This window comes from Bubalus kerabau, chromosome 16 (assembly GCF_029407905.1).
Source record: "Bubalus kerabau isolate K-KA32 ecotype Philippines breed swamp buffalo chromosome 16, PCC_UOA_SB_1v2, whole genome shotgun sequence".
NCBI classification, from domain to species: domain Eukaryota; kingdom Metazoa; phylum Chordata; class Mammalia; order Artiodactyla; family Bovidae; genus Bubalus; species Bubalus kerabau.
In genome coordinates this window covers 64855482-64879368 of record NC_073639.1, presented here as the reverse complement: position 1 = coordinate 64879368, position 23887 = coordinate 64855482, and the positions used below count along the sequence as shown (strand labels likewise).

Genomic DNA, 23887 nt, shown 5'->3' with positions numbered 1-23887 from the left:
CTGGATGAGACGCACTGGATCTGTGTCTTTCGCTTCTGTTACATTCCTGGTGTGGGCTAGGATGGGTTAGGAGGCACCTGCCTCCCAGGGAACTAGGGACAAGCTCAGCCTCGCAGGGCGGTCAGCGTTGTGTGGTGTTGCCTGGATTCCAGGCCACTCTGGAAATTGCCAGATGTGGATCAGAAAGTCCTCCCAGAAAAAACACACAGAGCAAATTTTACACAGTCAGTCAGAAGACCCCAGGGCTCTGACTCAGAGGCCCCCAGCCCTGCAAATGAAGAGGGAAATGAAAATGCTGATGAGTGCTTGCTCTGGGCTTTACTTGGATTGACTGGTGTGGTCCCAGCACCGTCTGTGAGGTAGGCACAAGATCACACCCATTTTACAGAAAGAGAAGCCGAGGCTCAGACGGAACCTTGCTGGTCCACAGTCACAAAGCTGGGGGCGGCTGGGCTGGGATTCAGGCCCAGGGCAGATAGGCTACTGCTCTTTCCTGTCCATCACCCCCATCTTGGCGTGTGCTGGGCTGGGATCTCCAGTAGGTGTGGGCATGTGGGCGCCCCAAGTCTGGGATGAGCCTTGGGACCCCGCTGGCCAGGACTGGGGACCTGCTCGCATTTCACGGGGTCCCCGGCCCGTGAGTAGAGGGTGTCTGCCGTTAGTGGTTGCAGCTGAGCTCCACCAACAACCTGGTGTCTGGGCTCGGAGCCTGGTGCTTCGTGAGTGGCCCCATGGTCAGCGTGGATGGACGGAGGACTAAACCATGGCTCGCAGTCCGAGCGGTGAGGAAGGGGCAGGACAGAGTCCATGTCCAGGACTCTGAGCCGTCCATCCCTTGATGAGACGGAGGCGGGAACTCCAGCTCAGCAGCCCTAGAAGGGGACAAGAAGAAAAGCTGCTGGAGCTGCCTTACATGCTTGGCACCGTGTCTGCGTTCTTTTTGATGAATCTGATTCTTTCTTGCTAAAGCCCTACGTGGTGGGAACCAGTTAGTGAGGCGGAGGCTGGGCCCAGGGAGGCGAGCTGACTCGGCTGGGGTCCCTGGTCTGTGCTGGCCGGAGCGGGGTGTGGTGGGGTGGGGGGCTTCACGCCCAGCTCCACAGAGTGGCCGTCACCCTGGGGATTGTTCTGGGGTTGTGGGCAGTGGGGCCTGAAGGTCCTCACTGCCATGCAGTTGCCCGCCCTGGAGTGAGCACCCCGAAGTCCCTCTGTGTTCTGACCTTCGCCCCAGGCAGATGGGGCCCTGCCTGCGTCTCGGGGTTGCTGGGAGGAGCGAGCCGGGGGACTCGGGGCTGGGAGGTTTGGCCACTTCTGGGTCCCTGTGCTGCTGCGCGGGACGCCCCAGCATGGTGGTGCCCCGGCTGCTCTCCGGGCCTCCAATGCCGGGCACAGGGCAGGCGCAGTCAGTGCCCAGGATGCCTGGGGCTGTGAGCTGAGACCCTCGTCCCCTCTGACTTTGGACCAGTGGAGCGTGGGGTAGCCATCATGGTAGGGGTGCGGAAGCTGGCGCGGCTGAGCCCGTCCCCAGGGCACCACCGCCACGTACCCTCGGTGCCAGCTCACAGCTGAAGGGTCTGCTCCTTGCCGTCGTCCTCACTGTCTTCCAGCTGCTCCAGGATCTCGTCCAACACCACAGACCGCTTTTTCTTCGGGGGCTCTGTGGGCGCCCAGATGGCAAGAGAGGAGGAAAGAACAGCCGACAGGGATGGGAGGCGGGAAGACAGCGGGGACAGAGAGCAGGAGGGAGGGGGAGGGGAAAGCCGGGGGGTGAGGGTGGGGAGGAGGGGGGAAGAAATTGAGAAAGGCAGGGAAGTGGCGGGAGACGGGAGAGCAGATACAGACACGGAGGCGAGAGAGGAGGCCGAAGGAATAAGACCAGACAAGAAATGGGGGGTGGGAAGGAGGAGGATCAAAGGGAGTATGAGAAAGGGGAAGAGAGCACAGAGAGGAAGACAGAAACATGGAGGGTTAGTCTCTGCTTCGTCCAGGGGTGGTCCCTCTCCCAGTCCTGCCAGCCATTCCTGCCCATCATCCACCCACCCAGGAAAGAGATGGAGGAAAGCCCTTTCCAGCGGGGGCAGAGGTTAGAGCATCTCTGCGGGGTGTAGAGGGCGCCAGAGGGGCAGAATCAAGTGCAGGCAGAGGTTAGGGAACAAGTAGGAACTATTCCTGTTTGCTTGGAGGTCATGGACTCTCAATGGGGTAGTGGGCAGCTGGCATACAGCAGGCGTTCAGGAAAAGCGGGGTGACGAGATGCTCAAGGACTCCAGAGGCGACATGGACGGAATAAGAGGTGGCTTTAGAGAAGAGGGGTTATTTGACTTGGGCTTTGAAGAGTGTGGAGGAGTTCTCTGTGAGAAGATGGGGAAGGGGACAGAGATGCACAGTGTAGAAGGACGGACATGGTAGGCTCAGCAAAATGTGTCTTCTGGGTCCCACACACTACTGATGACGTGCTGTGCACCGCGGCTCGTCTTCTCCGCGATCCCACAGGCAGCTGTTGTCATCACCTGCACAAGCGCGGGGGCTGAGTGCAGGCAGCTAAGCCTGAGGTCATGCAGCCAGGAAGCGGTGAAGCCAGGACCCAAGACACAGCAGAGCCCACGGTCTTTCCTATTTTCCTAAGTCTCTGGTGCTGCCCAGAGATCGCCAGGGAGACAAAGCGTAGGGCGAGAGAATGTGCCGGTCCCCTTGGCCCTTCAGGAGGGGAATTGCGGGCATGGGGGAACATTAGGCTCCGAGCTTAGATCGACTGTCTGTCTCCTGCTAATCTAACCACTCATTCATGGTGTGCTTGTTTAGAGGCAGCTGTTAGAGGCTGTCCCAATCCCCTCTCCTCCTCTGGCTCTGTGAAGTTCTCCGGGTAGAACTAATGGCCCCCATGACTCTTAGCGGCCATCTCCCCCGCTGGGTCAGGGGCTCCTGCAGGCGGCGGGTCTCCCCAGGGCCCAGCCCAACGCTTGCCCTGGAGATGGAGCATCTTGGGTCTCTTCCAGGTGGTCCTGGGAGAGTGACTTGGTCTCTGAGATTATTTCTTCATCTCATTCCTACGAAACGGACGCCATCACTGGCCCTTCTCTTCTCCATGGCTACCTGCCTGACCCGAGCACTCCCACTTCTCAGCAGACTCCTGGCCTCTGTGCTCACCCTTGTGGCCATCTACCCTGCCCCCAACGGCTGCCCAACGGATCCTTCTGCTCCTGCTCTGCTCCGGGAGCTCAGCTGAGTGCAGAAAGGCCGTCCTAGGGCATCACTGGACAGGCCCCTCCCTGGGTCTGCCGGGTATGCTCCTACCCCGAGACTCCCTTTCCCACGCCTCCTCCCCAGTGAGGACCCGCTGGCCATCGTCTACAGGACCCCCTCACTTCGAAGTGCTTCTCACCACCGATGGCATGCGTTTCTTCGTTTCGGGAAAGAACTGTCCCGTTTATAGCCGTGTCCCCTGCCTCAGCACACTGCTGGGCACCTAGTGGGGGCCCATGAGCAGCTGTTGAAAGGGAGGCTGAGCAAATGGGGCAGGAAGGGGCGATGCGGTGGAGCTGGCCCCTTGGGGGAAGTGAAGAAGGGGTGGGGGGCCCGCATGGCCCGAGCCCCACGCCAGCATCACCAGCATCGTTAAGTCACGAGGAGGAGGAGGGAGAGGGGACTGGATGGGCTAGGAGCTAAGGTGGCCACCTGCAGGGCAGTCAGCCCCTTCCTCTCCTCACTCCGGGTTTCCTCATAATCACCAGAGGTGCACAATGGCCTCTGGAAATTGAATTTGTGGGCAGGTAACAGGAGCCGGGAAATGGAAGCAAAGAGAGCCTGCAGGCCTGTCAATGACACCCCCTGCCAGTGACTAACAACGGGGCGGGTGTGAGCGCTGGGAACGGCGCGTCCCTGCTCTCCTGCGCTGGCCTGGGGTCCCAGGGGGTAGCTAGTGGCGGCTAGCAGTAGTCCTGACGGTGGCAGCTACCGTCTTCACTTTGGCAGAATTGTTTCTTCTTTCCCATGGCCTGACCCATGATTCCAAGACTGATACGGGGGCGGTGCCAGGTACTGGTGCCTCTTATCCAGCTGGTCCAGGGGTGCCCTGCAGGTGGTGACTGTGGGTTACATTCCCGGTGCCCCAGTGGCCAGCACAGGGCACCGGCCCACCTGGGGGACCTTTCAGAGAAGCACGGCCCACTGTCCGGGGGCCTGGGGGCTCCGAGGGCCCCCTGCCACCTGAGTGGCACCTGAGTGCCACCTGAGCACCACGCTGGCCTAGCCTTGCCAGACTGAACCCTGTGAGATGGGAACTGGGGCGATCTTGTCCCAGGGCTCAGCACACAGTAGGTCGTCATCTGGAGAACACAAGAGTGGACAAATGAACGGACAAATGAATGAGTAAGTCCTTCTTGGGCACTGAGGTGGGGAACTTCGAAATAATAAAACAGCAGTTGTCAGGACAATAATTAAACAGAGGCGGGACAAGAGGTGCTGATCCTGGGGAAACTGAGGCCCGGCGGGGCATGGCTGGAAGAGGAGACACACAGGACATGTACTTTAGAAACGGGGCCGCACCTGAGCCTTACACAGCTCCCCCGCCCCCGGTGTGAGGCCACTGCCCCCATTTCACAGATGGGAAAACAGAGGTGCAGGGAAACGCGTGCCCCCCAAGGCCCCCCAGCTGACACGTGGCAGCCCCTGGCTTCCACCTCAGACAGTCCAGTTTGCAACACACATCCTCTGTGTTGGGAGGGGAGGGGCGTCTTCTGACAGGCCCCCCGGGGAGCAGGGATGTGTGGAGGGGCCCAGGTCACCCAGGACTCTGACAGGGCAGGTGGTCACAGTCTGGATTGAGGATTGGCTGCACTGGCCTTGGCTCTTCCCAAGCTGGGTGACCCTGGGCAGGTTACGTGCCCAGTCCGGGATTGAACCCCTCATGTATCAAATGGGGGGACATGGCTGTTCTCCTACCCCTCTTCTCTGCAGCCGCCTTCTGTTGTCTTCCTGACCTCCCCTGAGGGTGAGGGCTCCTCCTTCCTTTGAAAACCCCTCAAAGCCCCTGGATTTGTCCCCAGCACCTGTCATAACTGAGCTCAGGAACAGCTGGCACTGACCCCGCAGCCCCAAGCACTGACTGGAGGCTGGAGGCTGTGTGCCGCAGACTGAGCCCTTCCGGGCCTCAGTATCCTCATCGGTAATATGGGCCACTAGGACTGCCCACCCTGGGGCTGCGGCAAGGACTGAAGGAGAGAAAAGAGCGACACCAGCACCTGGCGAGGGCCCCACGGCGGCGCCGAGGCCACCGCCTTTGCTGCTCTCACTCACGTCAGAGGTGCTGACTTAACATGTGCTGCTACCATCAGGCCAGGGGGCGCCACTGGGGGGGGGGCTACCATCAGGCCAGGGGGCGCCACTGGGGGGGGGGGCTACCATCAGGCCAGGGGGCGCCACTGGGGGGGGGCTACCATCAGGCCAGGGGGCGCCACTGGGGGGGGGGCTACCATCAGGCCAGGGAGCGCCACTGGGGGGCGGCTACCATCAGGCCAGGGGGCGCCACTGGGGGGGGCTACCATCAGGCCAGGGAGCGCCACTGGGGGGGCTACCATCAGGCCAGGGAGCGCCACTGGGGGGGCTACCATCAGGCCAGGGAGTGCCACTGGTGGGGGGGCTACCATCAGGCCAGGGAGCGCCACTGGTGGGGGGGGGGGGTGCTGTCATAGGAAGGCCAGTACATAGCAGGTGATCAATAAAAGGGAAAGGAACGAAGTGATTTGGTTCATCAAGGCCAAAGCAAGTACAACCCAATCCCCACCTCCTTCAGTCACTAACCGGAGGTGCAGGGGTCTCCCCTGGGGGCTGTGGGCTGAGGGGTGGGGGAAGTCATTAGCAACCAGCCGACTTCATGGCCCAGAAGTGAGACGGTCTGAGGTCACAGCGCTGCCATTGCGCACTCGGTGACCTCGGGCAGGTCACTTGTGCTCCCTGGGTCTCGGCTGCCTCGTCAGTCCACTGGGGGTGGGCACAGGACTCATCTACCTCCTGGGGCGGTGGCGAGGATTAGCAAGTTTATGGGAGCTTGGCACCCTGAGGGCTCAGCACCCGGGGGGGCCTGGCATATCTGGCTCAGGCTGGGCCCCCAGCACCGCCCTCCCCGAGGACGTGTCAGGTCCCGAGTCCCCACCGAGCGACACCCAGCACCCCCTGCTGGCCCTGCCCGCATGCGGAGCGCCCCGCTTGCCGGGAACAGCTGCTCAAATCCTATTTCCCCAACATCAAAAGCCTCAGTGGGTTTTCACCAAACAAACATAATGCAGAGCCGGAGAAAGGTGTAAAATAAATAAACGAAACAAGCTGTGCGTTTTCTTTCCGTATTACAGCTGCACCCGAAGATAAACAACAAGTGAATGTCACCAAACATCAATACCCGAGAAATTAACTTGACAAAGAGCTCAGCCGTCCCCCAACAACCCCCCAGTCCTGCCCCCGTCCCCCCCCACCGCCCCCCAACCACCCTCCAACTACCATTTTGCATTTCTGGAGTTCCCCATCTAATGATTTTATTTTTCAATTAATTCCTTGACAGAATGCCAGCCCGCATCTCTCTCCCGTCCCTGGCTGGCACTGTCGCCCTGCGTGCAAGGCGGGGGGCAGGCAGGGGGAAGGGTGCGAGCGGGTGGGCGGGGGCGGGGGGCTGTTGGGAGGAGGAGAGGAAGCTTCATGGCTGGTCAGGGAGGAGGGGGTTCTGGAAGGGAGCCCAGTGTGACCAGTCGTGGACAAGGGGTTTGCGACCGATGGCGTGGCTGGCTGGAGCCAGGCTGCCCGGATCGCAGGTGAGGCTGCTGTCCCCGCTGGGCCACCGGGGGCCTGGCCTCCCCGCTCTGTGCTCCATCTCGGCAGGTACTGAAGAGCACCCAGCTTCACAGGGGCCGAAGAGCCATCAGCGGGGCAGAGGCGCTGAAGGCCTTTACAACAGAGCCTGTGCCACGAGGCACGCGGTGAAGGCGCCAACCCCGACCATTATCAGCGGGTGCAGTGGCCGGGAACACGTGGGCCGGCCACCTCCCTCCTGCATGAGACGAATGAGAGCGGCGGCACCAGCCCTTGACAGGTAACAGTGGCCGTGGCGGCTACCCCCTCCTGGGGGTCACCCACGGCGTCAGCGGGCAACCTGGGGACGTATTAACGGCTCCCTACCCACATGGAGGGCCAGGGGCCTTCTCTGGCTATGAGGGCACCCCTGGCCCTGGCACAGGGGAGGCTGGCAGTGATGGGGACTGAAGCCCCCTGAAGAGATGTCCCGGCTCCTTCGACTTCTGGGGGACAGTTCGGAGCAGCACAGCTCTAGGGGGGTCCCCCCGGGCTGCATACTGCACGCACACTGCTTACCGGCTCCCCTCCCAGCTGCTCTGCTGGGAGCCTTACCCACATCTCGGGGGCTGCTTCCGGGGAACCCAAACTAAGGCACGCAAACGGCAGACACTGTGTCTACAGGTGACCAAACGGCACGAAGCAGGGCCTCACGGGGCCGGCGCACTGAAGAGCGTCTGGATTTGCTGACATCATTGATTAAAAAAAAAAAGTTACCAATACGGAAAAACGGGAAAGGCTACACAAGAGCCTCCATTTCTAGTTTCTCTTGAAACTGGCTCACCTGGGCACACCGGGCCCATGTCCCCACCTAAGGGTAACTGATGGGCTGTGTGCAGGTTGCCCCTGGAGATGGAGGCCTCACTCATTTGGGTGTTCTCTGTCTGTTCCGGGAGGCCCGAAGCTCGCTGCTCCCCAAGACGAAGGGCAGGTGAGGCAAACTATGAAGTGCAGGCCCGTGTAGCGGGTTTCCCTATTAAACCCGAAACAGAGGCGACTCCAACAGGCTGGGGGCGGCGGGAAAGGGTAGCAGGTGTAACCCTCTCCCGTCTGTCCCTCGAGGGGAGAAGAGGAAGGAGGCTGGGGTGGGGAGTGGAGGGTGGCATTCCAGGTGTGGACAGGGCACCACCGCCTTCAGATGGCCTGCTGCCCCAGGCCATCGGGCACACGAGGCGCTGGACACACAGGGTGTGGGCCCTGTCGGCGGGGGTCGGGGGGGGGTTGGACACCCCAAAGGCTGGCCTAGCGTCTGAGGCTGCCCGCTCTGGGGAGCCCTGCCTCCCATGCTCCAGACTTGCAGACCCCGTGGGCAAAATCTTCCGATTCCTAGACAGGTCTGCATCCCAGGGCTCTGTTCACAGTAGGCGCACACTAGATGCTCACAGAATAATGGGCAGTGTGTAGACAGGACCAGCCTGGCTCCCATGACCAAACCAGTGGCACTTTATTGGTACAAGGAGGCTGTTTCAAGGAGGTACCTTTTCAAAGCACAGCTGGTCCCCAAAGAAGCACGTGTGATCTGAATCTTCTCTGAGCCAGTAGGCAGGAGACTGGGCCCCAGGCCCACCTCTGCCACCTCAAGGATTTAAGGGAATCGCTTAACTCCATTCCTCAGTGTTCCTATCTGTTAAATGGAGATAGTGCCTGCTCTCCTGATCTCAGGCCTTGAAGGTTCCAGCCTTTAGTCATTCATAGCAAGTACTCGTTGAACACACACACACACACATACACACACACACCCCTAGCAGTCACTGAATACACACACACACACTGTACCAGGCCTGGTGCTAGGGATCAGCTGCCAAGAAAACCACAAATGACAAACCGAACCAGCAGCCACAGAGGCCACGCTGGGGTCCCGGTGCTGGCAGAGGTGGGCTGTGAGCTCTGTCACTCACACTAGGAGTCACCTCTGTCACTCACACCAGTAGTCACCCCAGTCACCTCTGATCTACTTGAGTCTCGTGCTCCTATCTGTAGAAAGGGCGTGACCGAAGTGGCCACTGCAGAGGAGTCAACAAATAAGGTGTGGATACCCACAACCCAGTGCCAGGTACGCAGAAGCGTAAAAACACAGGTGTCTTCGAAGAACACCTGGAGGGTGGGCAGTGCTCAGGAAACGGGGAAGCCAATGGGCTGAGCTGGAGCCCAGAGAACCTTGCATCCTCGGGCCTCGAGCCCAGCTCTCTGGGCTGCAGGCAGCGGGCTGGGCGTAGACTCACAGGCCTCCCACGAGCCGGGAGATACTGCCCCATTTTTCAGATGCAGCAGCAGCTGTTCTAGGGCTTTGGGGAAGATGTGCCCACGTGGGACCCTGAGCTCAGATCGGGCTGGTCCCGGGGCCTTCCTGTCACACCCCAGAGACACCTGTGTCCCCTGGCTCTGCTGCCCGCCCTGCAGGGGAGCCAGCGGCCAAGATGCCTCAGAAGGCACTCCTAGACAGGAAGGGCGTGAAACAGACGCAGGCCATGTGTCAGCTCCCCCTTGCCTGCATCAGCTGGTTTTTTCCTCCAGGAGCTACTGAGGACTTCCTTGGTGGTCCAGTGGCTAAGACTCTGAGCTCTCAAGGCAGGGGGCCTAAGCCTGATCAGGGAACTAGATACCCACACGCCGCAAGACTTCGCAGGCTGCAACTAAAACTTATACATGCTGCAACAAAGATGGGGCACAATGAAAAAAAAAGCTGCTATTGATTCCCAACCCATAGCCTGAGAGAATCATCTAGAAAACCTCTGATACCTGGACCCTACCCGCAGAGGTGCTGACGCGAATGGCCTGGGGCGGGCACTGGTGACTGTGAGTACCGCTATGATGACTCAGCGCTCAGGACGCAGGTCGGCCTTGCTGTGCTCTGGGCATCCTGGGCGCCTACGAGGTGCAGGTAGCTGGGCTGGTGAGCTCCCATCCGCGGGGGCTGGTGAAGCTGCCTGGCCTGGGTTATTGTAGATTTAGTCCCTGGTAGGGCCTTGGGGCTGGGCTATGCCTGGGGACTTCGGGGCTTGGTCCAGCACATGTCTGCATTAGTTACAGATGCTGGAGAGGCCTGTATAGGCTGGGGAGGCAGTGGGGAGGCCAAAGGAAGGTGACTCACTGCAGAGGACCAAAAAAAAAAAAAAAAAAAAAGGAAAAGAAACCAGGAGAGGCAGAAGGTGCCCCCCACTCTCCTGTCTCGGGCCTGCAGGGATCTTCCCATTTCTGGGGGCTTGGTCAGCACTAGATCCCTGTCCCTTTTCTCTTGGCAAAGTCCCTGGGCTGGGAGTAGAGGCTCAAAAGAATCAGGAACGTCATCTCAAGAGGCCAAGGTGGGATGCTGTCTGTACCGGGATCTGTAAGTGCAAAGGCCTACAGGCGCCAGGGGGGCATGTGATGGAGTCAATCGGCCTGAGCGGTGACCACCGGGATGGATGCGAACTGTGGCAAAAGGGGGAAAAACAACAACAATAAACAAACAGCCCATGTAACCCGGCCCCGGCTACCCTGTGAGTGCAGGACCAGGAGTGGTCAGATCTTATTTTTCAAGAGAGGCCAATAAGAGAAGCCACTGTAATGAGAAGCCCAAGTACCACAACTGGAGAGGAGACCCGCGAGTCCCAACTAGAGAAAGGCCTGGGTGCCGCAACGAAGACCCAGCACAGCCAAAACTAAGTAAGTAAAATTAATAATATTATTAATTCAAAAAACCCACCTTATTTCCTATCTTCTAGGCAAAATAAAGACTCGTGATCTTAATCAACGGCTCACCAGTGCGGCCTGATTCACTCTTTCTCTCCCCTCTGCCTACAGGACCCCACTAGCTTCACTTGTGGTCCTGAGCAGTAATGACAACCTCCTCGTCCGTGTGTTTTCCTTGGGTTTCTCAGGCCTGGGCCAGCCTACGGTTCAGAAACAAACTGGCCACCCCCTGCCACCAACCACAGACCTGGAGGCGAGTCCACCCTCCTCCGGCCCCTATTTCTAGCACTTTGGTCCCCAGGTCCCTGAACCTTCATCCAATCCAGGCTCGGCCCCTTCCCCTCCCAAGTTGCTCTGAAATTCTCCTTCTGTCAGTTTAATTCTGTGATCGATGAGGAAGAGCAAGAGAAATGGCCCGGCACAGCTGGTTTCCCCGTTAGCCCTAGCAGGGATTCCTGGCCTCGCTGGCGATGGCTGAGTGAAATGTTTGCAGAACGCAGAGAACACAAGTCAATAACAATTTAGCTGGATTGGGAGCAAGTACCTTCTCCGCACGGACAGCCACTCCCGGGGGAAGGTGGAGACAGTGTGCAGGATATTGCCGGAGTGCTTGGAAATATTTCCAAAACACCACTCAAAGAAGATCGGGGCATGGGGGGTGGGAGCAAGGGGGAGGGGGTGCCCGGGGAGACACCTGCTCTGGCTTGCTCCAAGCCCCCTCCAGCCTGACCAGCGCCTCTGCAGGGAGAAAACACTTGGCTCTCAGAACCTGGCTCCTTCCCCACTGCCCAGCCACTGGTACCCTTGCTAGCAGTTGCCATCACGGAGCCACCGTGACTGAAACCGCTCCTGCTTCCTGATTTTTCTTCTCTCGATTCTGCCTCCATCAGCTGGGGTGGCCGGGTGTCTGAGGAAGTGTGTGTTTCCTGGTCAGTTTCAACCTCTCCTGCTGTGGCCCGTCAATATGGCTGGGAGTAGGAGAAGGAACTAAATTCAGCACCCTGGACAGGGGCGGGCAGCCACTTCCAAGGAACAGGGGTGAAACACCTCCTGTAAAGCACCCCGGGGCCCATGGTGGCCTTTACTCTGTTGGGACCCTTGGTGGCAATCCAGGACAGTCTTCCCTCGCCTCCTGGATCCTCTGAGGCCTCTGGAACAAGGGCTGCCACTGTGAAGCCTTAAGGTGGGAATGAGAGACACCCAAATGGAAGAGTAAAAATGAGGTGAGGGGAGCTTATGGGAACCTTCTGTCTCCAGGTAGCTGGCAAGATCCATGGCAGAGGGATATTTTGAATAATAAATTCTGTAACTCCACATACTTGCTCGAACTTTCCTGACTGTGATTTTTAAAGCCTGAAGATTATGTTTTCATGGCCAAGATCAAGGAGGCCATTTGCAAGGGCTAGCATGGGGATAATAGGCTCTCCTGGTCCCCAATCTTTTGAAAATGTGCCGTCCTGTGAATGATTAAGTTACGGAAGGGGAGGGTTTGGTGAACTGTTGCGGGCTTTAAATATCATCTGTATGCTGATGACTTCCAAATTTATATCTCTGCCTGGACTTCGCCCCTGAGCTCCAAACTCATAGATCTATCTGCCTGACATCCCACGGTGAGTCCTAATAGGTGTCTCAAACCCGACGTGTCCAGATCACCTCCCCCCACCACCCGCTCTTCCCAGCTTCATCATCATGTGGCAGCACCATCCTCTGAGAGGCTCCCTTTGAGCAAATATCCCCATTCTGGCCTTAATTTCCCCTCTGCCTTCCAGAGGCAAGTCTGGCCAGCTCTATCTTTACTGCATATGCTCAAACCACTGCCTTCTGTCCACCCCTCTGGTCTCCGTTCCTGCTCAGACCACCGCCCTGGTCAGCTGGGATGACTACATTGGGACTCCTATTCCATATTCTTGCCCCGTGTAGCAGCGAGCATGAAGTATGAAGTGTGATACGACAGGCATGGCACTCCCCAGTTTAAATCTTTGAGGGACTTCCCATGTAACTTGATGAAAAGTCAGGCTTCCTGCACCACCCCATAAGATCCCACGCCACAAGATCCCACGAGGGAGCCCTGCTGGCCTCTGTGGCTTTGTTTCCAACCACGCTCCACCCGGGACTTCTCCAGCCACAGTGGCCTGCTATGAGCAGCCTCCTGCCCCGGGGCCTTTGCACCTGCGGCTCCCTCTGCCTGGAAGGATGTCCCCCCAGTTCTTGGGCTGGCCGGCTCCTTTCCCTCACACAAAAACACCAACTCCTGGGAAAGACTTTCTGCAACTGTTAGGGGAACACTGACTGAAGCTGCCCGCCCTGGCCAGGCACTGTAAGGAGCCATGTGCATGAATTATTTTACAACAGAAGGTCCTGGTGAGGAACATGGAGCTAACAAGCCACTACCAGCCAGAAGAATTTGGGAAAAGTCAAAAGGAGAGAGGAGACACCAGTCCATATGTCCTACCCACCTTCTCAGAATCCTCCTCACTGTAATCCATCTTGGCTGAGCAATGCATGTGCCACCGGGAATGGAGTCTGAATGATTGGCCAGAGACAACCCGGAAACTAACCCCATCGCCATAAACCCTGAGACTACATGGCAGAGCAGTCCTGCTGGGTTCCCTTACCCTCCTGCTCCCCACCTAGGCGTCCCTTCCCCAAAAATCTCTTGCTTTGTGAGCGCATGTGTCTCCTTGGACAATTCATTTCTGAGTGTTAGACAAGAGCCTGCTCTTGGGCCCTTGGAAAGGGTTCCCCTTCCTGCAACAAAAACCACCACATTTGGAATCTCTCCTCCCTCCTCCCACCCTTGAGGAGAATAAATTAGCCTTCTGCATTTCCTGCATAGAGCTTGCGATCATCAGAACTTTCTTGTCATCACTTTTTAAATCATTAGTCTCTCCCACTCAAACACCAGCTCCATGAGGGCAGGGACTGTCTCTTCTGGTGGCTGCTTTGTCCTTGCTGCCAAGTTAAGGCTGGGTAATTAGATGATCAATGGGGAACTGAGGGTGTGAATGACCAGAATGGGAAGCAAGGCTCTGGAGCCTCTGCTCCAGGAAAAGCTGGCGGATTCCTAGGCAGAGGACTCGAGGTGGGAGGATGACACTGTGATTATCATGCCTCTAAAATAGTACACTCTCTGAGAAAGGGGGGTTATGTGGGAGAAATTAGCCACCCACATGGCTTCAGACATAAAAGAAGGGCAGCCATTTCACAAGCCCTAGGGGCTGTAAACTTTTTCTCTAAAAGGGGAGACAGTAAATATTTTAGGGTTTTGAGGGCCGTAGGGTCTCTGTCATAACTACTCAACTCTGTCCTTACGGTGTGAAGACACAGCTAGAGACTTTATGTGAAAAATGGGCATGGCTGTGTGCCAAAAAACAGCTGTATTTACAAAAATGGGCTTTAGGCTGGATCTGGCTGTGGGCTGTAGTTTGTAACCATGGTCCTACTTGGACCATGGAACCCAGATCTGATAAAAGGTGGGGGGATAATTAGGGATTTAGGAACTGCTGGGGTCTCGGCAGTGGTGATAGGGTGAGCTGTCCTACAGTGTGCAAAGATGAGTGTCCTCAGGAAAAGTCACTCGACCCTTTTGGGGCTGTTTTCACCTCCGAAAAACGGGAACAGCACCTCTCTCTAGGGAGTTTGAGGCTAAAATGAGACAGTGCGTGAAACCTGGCACCGCCCCCGGCGCACGGTACATCTTCAACAAAGCTGTCTCCTCTTTCTCTGACTTCACCTTTAACAAGGAGGCACTTGACTGCCTCTCTTCTGACCAGTGGGGTTTCAAGGGTCAAGGTTAGGGCTCCCTGGCAGCACAGCACACAGGGCTGCTGTCAGAGAGTCCAGGACACATTAGACGCTCCATTAAAAGGGGCCCTTCTGATGACCAGGGCTTTTCTGTTCACTTAGTCACCCCACGGGTTGTTGGTGAGCACCTGCTCTGTGCTGGATGCTAAGACGAGGCCGGGGACGTGGGGAGGACCATGTCCCCTGGAGGATCACGTCTCTTGGGGAGTAGCCAGGTTAAACCACAGAGGTGAACACAAAGTTCAACAGAGCAGGACCCTATGGGGCCTTCCCAGGACAGGCCTGCCCCCATATCCTCTGCTTTAGCGCTTCTCTGAAGTGTCCAGACAGCAATAATTGATGCAAATTTCTCCAGTTGTTTCGCAGATATGAACACCCACCCCATCAAATGGAGGGTGTTAACTACCTGATGAGATGAAGGAGGTGGTTAGACAGCATCACCGACCCAACGGGACATGAATCTGAGCAACCTCCCGGAGACATGGAGGACCAGGGAAGCCTGGCGTCCTGCAGTCCATACGATCATGAGTCGGACGACTGAGCGGCTGAACAACAACAACTTGATGACCGTGAGCTCATAGCCCCAGGCTTCCTGGAACCTAAGGACCGATAAAGTTAACCCCTGTGACACCGCCCTGTTACCTCACCATCAGTCAGAAAATTATGCATGATCTGATCACGGATCCGGGGATCCCCTCCTCCCACCAGGCTTTTAAATACGCTCTGCTGGAACCCTTAAGGGAGCATGAGGGTTTTTGGGGTCAGAAGCCAGCTTATCTTTTTGCATGGCCCTGCAATAAACCTTTCTCATGTTTCAGTATGACCTCACTATGCATCAGGCATGGGAACCTGTGTTCATTGACGTGTCAGGGAGATGAGGTGTGGGGTGTGACAGGGGAACTCCCAGGACGGCAGGTGTCGGGGAGAAGTCCAATCTCTGATACTTGGGCTGAGATCTCAAGTCACGGGTGGGTGGGTCAGGCCGACGGAGCCAGGGGCCCAGGAATCGGGCCCCTTACTTCCCCAGCGGGGAGGGCCACCATGCTGAAGGCCAGTGACAGCCTGGGCCTGAAGATGGCAGCTCTCACATCCCAGGCTGGCCTGGCTTGGCCGGGTGGGGGAACGGCGGCGCTGCCAGCCACTTGCCATGCTGGTCATGTCTGCGCTCCCAGCTCCAGAGGTGAAAGGTGCAGCCGCTAACCACAGCCCATCAGTCTCCCAGCTGGAATAAGACAACGCTGGGAAGCAGAGCCGCGCTCCCGGCCAAATAAAAAGCCTGTTTGCCCCGGCCTCCCTGGCTGTGAGCGCTTGAAAACAGAGGGTTCTGCGGGCGGATTGCTTCCGTACCATTATATTCTGTCGGCGGCGCTCGCAGGTACCACAGCCTGCGGGGGCCCTGAAAGCTTCTCAATGCCCTGACCCTGCTGGTTTGTAACACGCTCGGGAAGAAAGGGACGCAGCCAGTGGCCGCCTTTCTGCTTTCTTCCCTCTGTGCTCTCTCTTTTCACCCTCCCGCATGCAAGGCACCGAAGAATAGCACTTCACCTGCCGGGGGGCTGCGGAGCTGTGGATGAGATAGCTGATTCCGTCCAGGAAGGGAGGCAGGGAGACGACGGGAAGGCGGGACTGAGGAACGGGGTGGTCGTGTTCGTCCCTGGGCGCGAGCATCGCTGTCCGGAGTCAAGGGCTTTGCCTACTCGGGGCAGCTTTTCCAATGACTTTCAAAGACCTGCTCTCGGCTGGTCCATTTGATGGGTGTTTTGTTAAATGTCAATTCACCAGGGACTATCTAATGCCCCACGTGATCAGGGACACCAGTGGATGAAATGAAGACTGCCCACCCCTGCCTTGCGGAAGGGGCACTGGGGGGTTTTCTCTGAGCTTTTGTGGCTGCTGATGAGGGACCCTAGGTAAGTGGTAAGGTTGAGACGGGGGGCTGAGAGCATTTAGTTCCCACGATCGCATCGGATGGCCAGACAGCACGAATTTTTATCAGCGAGGAATCCATCTCCTCCCCCTTGTTGTTACCGTGTACTGAAAAGCACCTTCTGTGTGCCAGGCAGGGGGACCAGGTGGCATCCAGGATCAGATGCAAACACACCATCCCATGCCCTGCCCAGCTGATGGGCATTTCATTCTCATCCCTTCTCCCTTCCTCCCTCTCTCTCACACATTCCCTGTTGTCCGGGCTTCTAAAAACTAGGATTCCTCTTTACGTCTCTTTCCTCTGCTCAGAGAGTATCCTCCCTTGGCCTGGGTCCATAGGAATGCAAGGAAAACAGGATGTGTAAGCGCCTGGCAGGGGAGGGGAGAAAATGTAGTATCTGCTGCCTTCTCACTGGGCACCCTCAGCTTCAGAAGCATCATCTCCTGTAAGTCTCGGCCCCCGCCCCCCCTATGAGGTAGCACCCTAGTCCCACTGTACAGATGGCAAACCGAGGCAGAGCAACCTGCCTGAGGTCACTGCACGGACTGGGGTGAAACGTAAGGGGCCATGTGCGCTGCTCATGTGTAGCCAGCAGGATGGCCAGAGGCCCAGCTCTGACTCCTGACTCGGCCACTAGTGGCTGGGCGCCCCTGGGGAAGTCACTGGCCCTCTCTGGGCCTCGGTTTCCTCATCTGGGAAACGGAGGATAATGACGGTGTTTACCTGCCAGGATTCTGCAGGATTAATACCTGTGAAAGCCCAAAGACAGTACCTGGCACGGAGTGAGGCTTAACAGATGAAGGTTGTCATGGGAATAATAACAGTAATGAGTATTACTTGGCCTGAACTGCTCGTGGAGCTGTGCGCCTTGACCTCGGCTTGTCAGTGACCGACAGGGGAGAGAAGAGCTGGTCAGAGGGCCTGGGAAGCCCTCGGCCCAGCAGCACCCTGTCCCCACGGTCTCCCCCAGGGGAGCGGCGGGCCTGGTGGAGGAGCTGAGCCCCGGAGGTGAGGGTGAACTTGGGGTGATGCACGGTGACTGCACCAGCCATAATGGCGGGCCTCTCCATCACTCTGACCACCTCGGAGGCCACGGTGTCACCAGTGAGCTCCCTGCTGGGTCCCCCCAAATGGTTAAGATGCCGGCCTTTCATTCCGAGGCCCACCTTCCCCAGGGAGCCCTTTGTCGTGGCCTCAGTGCTCGGGTTGGGCAAATGGGGCTCGGGGCCTCCACCTGAGATCTGAGTGCCTTCCTGGCACAGATCGGGGCCCGGGGGGAGGAACTGGGCATGGATCCCACCTGTCCTTGAAGTCTGCCAGGGCCCTGGAAGCTCTGAACAATGCGGATTTTGACATAAACGAGCTGGGTACTTTTCGCCATGGGAAAGGGGCAGAGCCGGGAAAAGGGTGCAGCCAGCAGGGCAGGAGGCCAGCAGCCCTATTCTGAGGATTGAGGGCCGCTGCGGGTACCCCCCCGTTCCCAAGGAGATCCAGCAGACAATGGGCGGGTGGGTGAGAGGGCTGACATTTTCAGAGCACCGGTTTTCGGCCGATGTGTCTGCCCTGCTTCCCCCACAGCATTCTGCCTACTGGGGAGGGATGGAGCGGGTGTCACTCCAAGGATGGGGTGCTCCAGTCAGGCTGTCCAAGAGTGCAAACTCTGCTTCCACCCCCTACTATCCAGGTGACCCTGGGCAAGTTCTGTCATCTATGCAAGCCTCAGTCCCTTCATCTGTAAAACGGGGTGACTGAGGGCATCCACCCCCGGTGGCTCAGCGGTAAAGAACCCACCTGCCAATGCAGGAGACATGGATCCGACCCCTGGGTCGGGAAGATCCCCTGGAGAAGGACATGGCAACCCACGCCGGTATTCTCGTCTGGGAAATCCCGTGGACAGAGGAGCCTGGTGGGCTCCAGTCAATGGGGTCGCAAGAATCAGACACGACTGAGCCACTAACAACATTCTAGGGGCGCTGTGTGGGTGGGAAAAAAAGGCAGCTTGTGCTGTTCTTGTTACCACTGATCATTTCATGACTCCGTATGGGGGAACTATTCGCATCCTTATTTGTGGAATGGCAAACAGAAGCCCCAGGCGGCGCAGGGACTCGTCCTAGGACGCTCAGCTAGGAGACACTCAGCGGAACCTCTCCATGCCTCTGTTTCTTTATCTGTAAGATGAATACGTTGGCCACTCAATGCGAAGAACTGACTCAATGGAAAAGACCCTGATGCTCGGAAAGACTGAGGGCAGGAGGAGAAGGGGGTGCAGCAGAGGATGAGAATGTTGGATGGCATCACTTACTCAATGGACATGAGTTTGAGCAAACTCCAAGAGATGGTGAAGGACAGGGAAGCCTGGCGTGCTGGAGTCCATGTGGTCGACACAACTTAGCGACTGAACAACAGCAAGCTGGGGACAGCAGTACCCACGGCAGCAGGGGCTGCTGTGAGGATGAGAGACACGACGCGTGTCACACACAGACGGTGCCCCAGCACAGAAGTCCTTATTATTAATACACAGTAGCTGTTATGAGTCCCTCTACACTCAGCTGGTCTCAGTTCTGTCATCTGCAAAATGGGGCTGTTCACACCCACTGCGTAGCGCTGTGAGAGCATGAATGGGAAGATGGATGCAAATTCACTGCTGTTTTTCCCACTATTATTGCATTAGGTTGGCCAGAAAGTTCATTTGGTTTTTTTTCCATACCATCTTTTCTAAACCACTGTCAGGTTTTTTTCAAAAGATAGTTCATGCTGCTGCTGCTAAGTCACTTGAGTCATGTCCGACTCTGTGCAACCCCAGAGATGGCAGCCCACCAGGCTCCCCTGTCTCTGGGATTCTCCAGGCAAGAACACTGGAGTGGGTTGCCATTTCCTTCTCCAATGCATGAAAGTGAAAAGTGAAAGTGAAGTTGCTCAGTCATGTCTGACCCTCAGTGACCCCATGGACTGCAGCCTTCCAGGCTTCTCCATCCATGGGATTTTCCAGGCAAGAGTGACTGGAGTGGGGTGCCATTGCCTTCTCCAGATAGTTCATGAACAAACTGTTTAAAAAATTTATTTTGGCCGTGCTGGGTCTTGGTGGCTGCACATGGCCTTTTTCTCTAGCTGCGGCGGCGAGCGGGGGCTACTCTCTAGTTGTGGTACTCGGGCTTTGTCATTGAGGGGGCTTCTCCTGTTGCAAAGCACAGCTTCTGGGGTGCGGGCTCAGCAGGTGTGGTGCATGGTGGCATGCACGGTCCCACATGCCCTAACCCTAACCCCTTCTTTTTTTTTTTTTTGGCTGCAGGGCATGTGGGATCTTAGTTCCCAGACCAGGGATCAAACCTGTGTCCTCTGCATTGGCAGGTGGATTCTTAACCACTGGACCACCAGGCAAGTCCCCCAAACCAACTTTCTGGCCAACCTAATACCTGTCCCTGTCTGGGCCTCGGCCTGCAGTTGACCTGGGGAGATGGCCAATCTCACAGAAGCACTTCCAGCTGCGGCTTTCTTCTGAGGGGAGGCTGTCTTTGGAGATCAATCTATTGAAGGGGGCTGCTCTCCAAGGCAGGGCCGGACTGCTGAGCCTGCACTCGCCCGCTGGCCCCAGGGAGAGGAGGTGGGGGGGACGGAAGAGTCCCTTACACAAACATTTGCCGATGGGTGCATTTGGGCCTGTCAATGGCTGTCGATAAAGATAGGATTTGGGGACTTATTGAGTCGTGTGCTTGCGGCTGTGTACTTAGCCCTAACGTCTCTGGTTTCTCGTTTGCCTTTACTTATGAATTCCCCAGTCTTGGACAGGCCCCGGCTGGCATGGGGGCTCAGAGATCAGCCCATCAGTGACAAAGGTGAGCCCAGTGGTGCCGTCTCCACCATGGGAAAGGCGCTGGTCCAGCGGGGAGAAGAATCGTAAAGAAATACATGATGATGCGGCAAGGAGATATAGGAACACCGGTGAAAACAGCAGAGGACAGAGCCATTACTGATAACCTGAGGAACGGGGAAAGGGAAGGCTTCCTGGAGGAGGTATCCTTTGTGCTGGACCTTAAAGGCTAGATAGGCACTGACCAGGTTGAAAAAAAAGTTGAGGCAAGGCATTGTGAGCAGAGGGAAGAGCATACGCAAAGTCAGTGTCTTGCTGGGCATTTGGGGACGGTGACCTCTGAGGGAGGTGGGGTGGGAAAGGATTAGGCGGGAGAGGCCCCTGGGTTGGGCAGGGGGTGTGTTCTAAAGAGTCTGGTGGGCGAAGCTACAGTCACAGGGCTTCCATTCCACTTCTGGACGACATGCTGGAGAAGGCGAGGCTTGTGTAAGCCCCTCCGGCCACTCTTTTTGACTCCACCTGCTCCCGCCATGCTGGCCAGCCTGTTTCTCCATTGTCACACTTGTAACAACCTCGGGGAGCCCTTCCGTGGGCACAAGTGTCGCCTCTGCTGGGAGGCCTTTCTGGATCCAGCACCTTCCCCCCGGACCCAACCCCCGGCCACCCGCCCGGGTCAGCGCTGCACTGCCGGGCGGGACGCGACAGGGGCTCACTAATAATTAGCGGGGGTGGGCTGAGTCATCAGTGAGGCCGGGTGATACCACCAAGGTTTGTGAGAGGCGGGGCTTGGTCCTGGCAGGAAGTACACGGGCAACTGAGGACGGACAAGTAAAGGGGTAGCGGGTGCAGAGAAACTGGGGCCAGGGGCCCCTGGCTTGGCCACTGGACCCTGGACAGAGAGCACTTGCTGGGTGGAGAGGGCCACTGGACGGGAGCTGTGGCCTTTGGTGGCAGTCACAGCCAGCCCGCAGCACCCGGACAGGTAGGGAGGCAGCGGGGGTGGGGTGGTGAGGATGACCACCCTGACCCAGGCTGCCCCTCTCCCTGACTTCCTGCCAGGCCTCCCGATGACCAGACTCGACGGGCAAACACCAATGGTGTGGAGGCCACTGATGCCACCCGCAGAGGTCAGCACCCCGCACCGGCTCGGAGAAAGCAGAAGAAATACAGAAAGTAGGTACAGAGAGATGGAGGGGCGGGGGAGTCCTCTTACCGTGGAAGTGCTCTGCCGTCTTGCGCCGCAGGGCCGGCAGGCTCACCTCCGAGTCGGCCCACTCCAGCACCAGCCTCCGGCCGTACAGGTGGGTGCTGTGACACAGGGCATTGAAGGCTCTCTGGAGAGAGACACAGCGTGTGAGTGGAGACCTCCCCGCAGCCTGGCCGCCTGCCCCACACAGCTAAAGGCCAGCCCTGGCCCCGGGACACCCGCTCCCTGGCGGGGGTGTGAGGAGGCACTGCGCGCTCCTCTTCCACTAGGGGATTACGTGACCAGGGCAGAGCTACAACTGGTGGGGTGGTCACAACAGCCATTGTCCCGGCCTGTGATTGGTGCCTGGGCCAGGCGGCCAGCTCCCCTCCAGGGTCACAGCCCGTCTGGGGACGGCGAGCCTGTTAGTCGGCTGGCCTTCCCGCCTCTTGAGGAAGCCGAGCTGGTCTGGCCCCTCGATGACAAGAACACGGGCCCCTTGCTTACACTGGGTGGCAGATACGTCCTCTGCCGGCCGTGGGGGTTCCGTCCCCCGGCTCTCTGCTGCCCTCTGCAGAACCACGCTCAGGGCTGCCAGCATCCACCCGGCTCTTCCCCCCTCCTGCTTTCCACCCTTCCTGACCCTCCCCTGCACGCTGCCTACTTTGCTCTTTTTGATTTTTGTTTTGTAACAGCTTTACTGAGATATAACTCATCACCCATCTACAATGCAACGGCTTTTAGGCTATTCACAGTCATGTGACCGTCCCCATACCTGTTTCAGAACAGTGATGGACACGGACATTTAGAGCTCGTTGAACCATCGTCACCCCAAAAGGAACTGTGGACCCACCAGTAGCCACTCCCCACCCCCCAGAGCCTCAGCAGGCACTAGTCCACTTTCCAGGTCTGCAGATTTGCTTGTTCTTCATATAAATGGAATTGTACGGCACCGGCAGGTTCTGTCTTCAGTATCACCAGGTCTAGAGCTAAACGGCTCTGTGCTGGGGCCCTTCCCAAAATATCCCTGACATACACAGAGCTGGTGGTGCCTGGTGGCCAGGAGCTTGGGCTCTGAGGCCACTCTGCCTGGGCAGGGCGGGTCCTGCACTTCCTAGCCTCAGGGTCTTGGGCTAGTTAAAGAAACCTCCCTGGCCTCAGTTTCCTCATCTATAAAACAGGTGTTTTAACAGCACCCTCCTCTAGGGTTCTAGAGTAGCGTTAACATTCAAAGTGCCCAGAACAGCCTGGGGGTACACAGCAAGCGCTCATTAGATGCTAGTTCTCTTGGAGGTGGTGTTGCTGCCACAGACAGCTCTGATTTTTCTTTTTTCTCTCGGTAGAGGGGCCTTGGGTTAGCACTGAGTTTGAAGAGGGCAGGTCCTGGGCACTGTGAGCACCGGGGAGCAGCAGCGGCTGGCAGCAGCGTCTTGCTTTTTGCTTCTGGGTAGCAGTCAGCGCCATCTGCTACGAGAAGAGGCGCTGTGGGGGCATGTCCCTCTGGCTTCTCTGATGCTGCGAGGAGGCAGTGCGTACCCAGCAGTGGTCTGGACCGGAACCAAGCCCTTTCTAACCTCATCTGTACTGTGATGGTTATGGGTTGGATTGGGTCCCTGTCGCAAAGAAGATACATGGAAATCCTAACCCTCTCCATCAGGTTGTGACTTAATTCGCAAAGAGGGTCTTTACAGCTACAGTTAAATTAAGACAAGGACCTGGTGGAGCAGGGCGGGCCCCTGATCCAGGGTGACTGGCATTCTTACAAGAGATGGCCACGAGAAGACATGGACAGGATAAATGCCCGTTGGAGTGATGTCCACAAGCCAAGGAATGCTGGCTGTCACCAGAAGCTAGGAGAGGCCGTGGAACAGAGATTTCCTGAGAAGAAACCAACACTTCTGCACCCTGATCTTGGATTTCTGGCCTCGACACTAAGGGCTTCTCAGGTGGCGCTAGTGATGAAGAACCCTCCTGCCAATGTAGGAGACATAAAAGATGCGGGTTCGATCTTTGAGTCGGGAAAATCCCTGGAAGAGGGCATGGCAATCCACTCCAGCATTTTTGCCTGGGGAATCCCATGGAGAGAGAAGCCTGGTGGGCTATACAGTCCATGGGGTTGCAAAGACTCGGACACGACTGAAGCGACTTAGCAAGCACCCACCAAGAGAAGACAACACTGCTCTTTTAAGCCATGGCAGCCTAGGAAGACAACTGTGACCCTGGGTAAGCCAACTGCCCCACTATGAGCCTCAGTTTCCTTACCTGTAAAATGGGGTTACGTGTGTGACTTACACAGTATGAGCCCGGAGGTTGGCACAGGGTAGGTATTTGATAGACAGCTGCATCTGAAAAGTACCTGGGCGGGACACGTCATCTCTTAAAAATTAAATGTGGGTGGGGCCAAATTAAAGAAATGCCTTTGTTCTTCTCTGTGCTTTTCTGAGCGGGGCCAGGTGCAGGAAACTTTCTCTCTTTTTTTTAAAACGTTAATTTAAAAACTCTTTCTGACTGCCAGCCGAGCCTCTGCATTTTTTTCCCACACAGATATAAAAATGCATCTGGACTCCGAGCCGAAATGGCCCATTCAGAGCTTTAAAACACACGCGTTCTCAGCTGGCAAGGCAGAGAAACAGCCTGACTGGGGGAGTTGGGG

The 23887-nt window shown here is 57.2% G+C and overlaps 1 protein-coding gene across 5 annotated transcripts in view; it reads right to left on the bottom strand.

Annotated features, from left to right (window-relative positions):
• Positions 1-296: 296 nt before the first annotated feature.
• Positions 297-23887, bottom strand: part of RBM19 (RNA binding motif protein 19) — a 121411-nt gene continuing 97820 nt past the window's right edge. For 2 of the 5 annotated variants that reach the window (XM_055549499.1, XM_055549502.1), the window contains 3 exons: positions 21262-21382; positions 1547-1657; positions 297-872 (listed from right to left, as the gene is read on the bottom strand). In XM_055549499.1, the coding sequence (XP_055405474.1) occupies positions 1560-1657; positions 21262-21382 (219 nt within the window). In that variant the 3' untranslated portion in view covers positions 297-872; positions 1547-1559. Of the gene's footprint in view, positions 873-1546; positions 1658-18206; positions 18409-21261; positions 21383-23887 lie in introns of those variants that run through there. The other 3 variants (XM_055549501.1, XM_055549498.1, XM_055549500.1) reach the window with 3 other exon arrangements.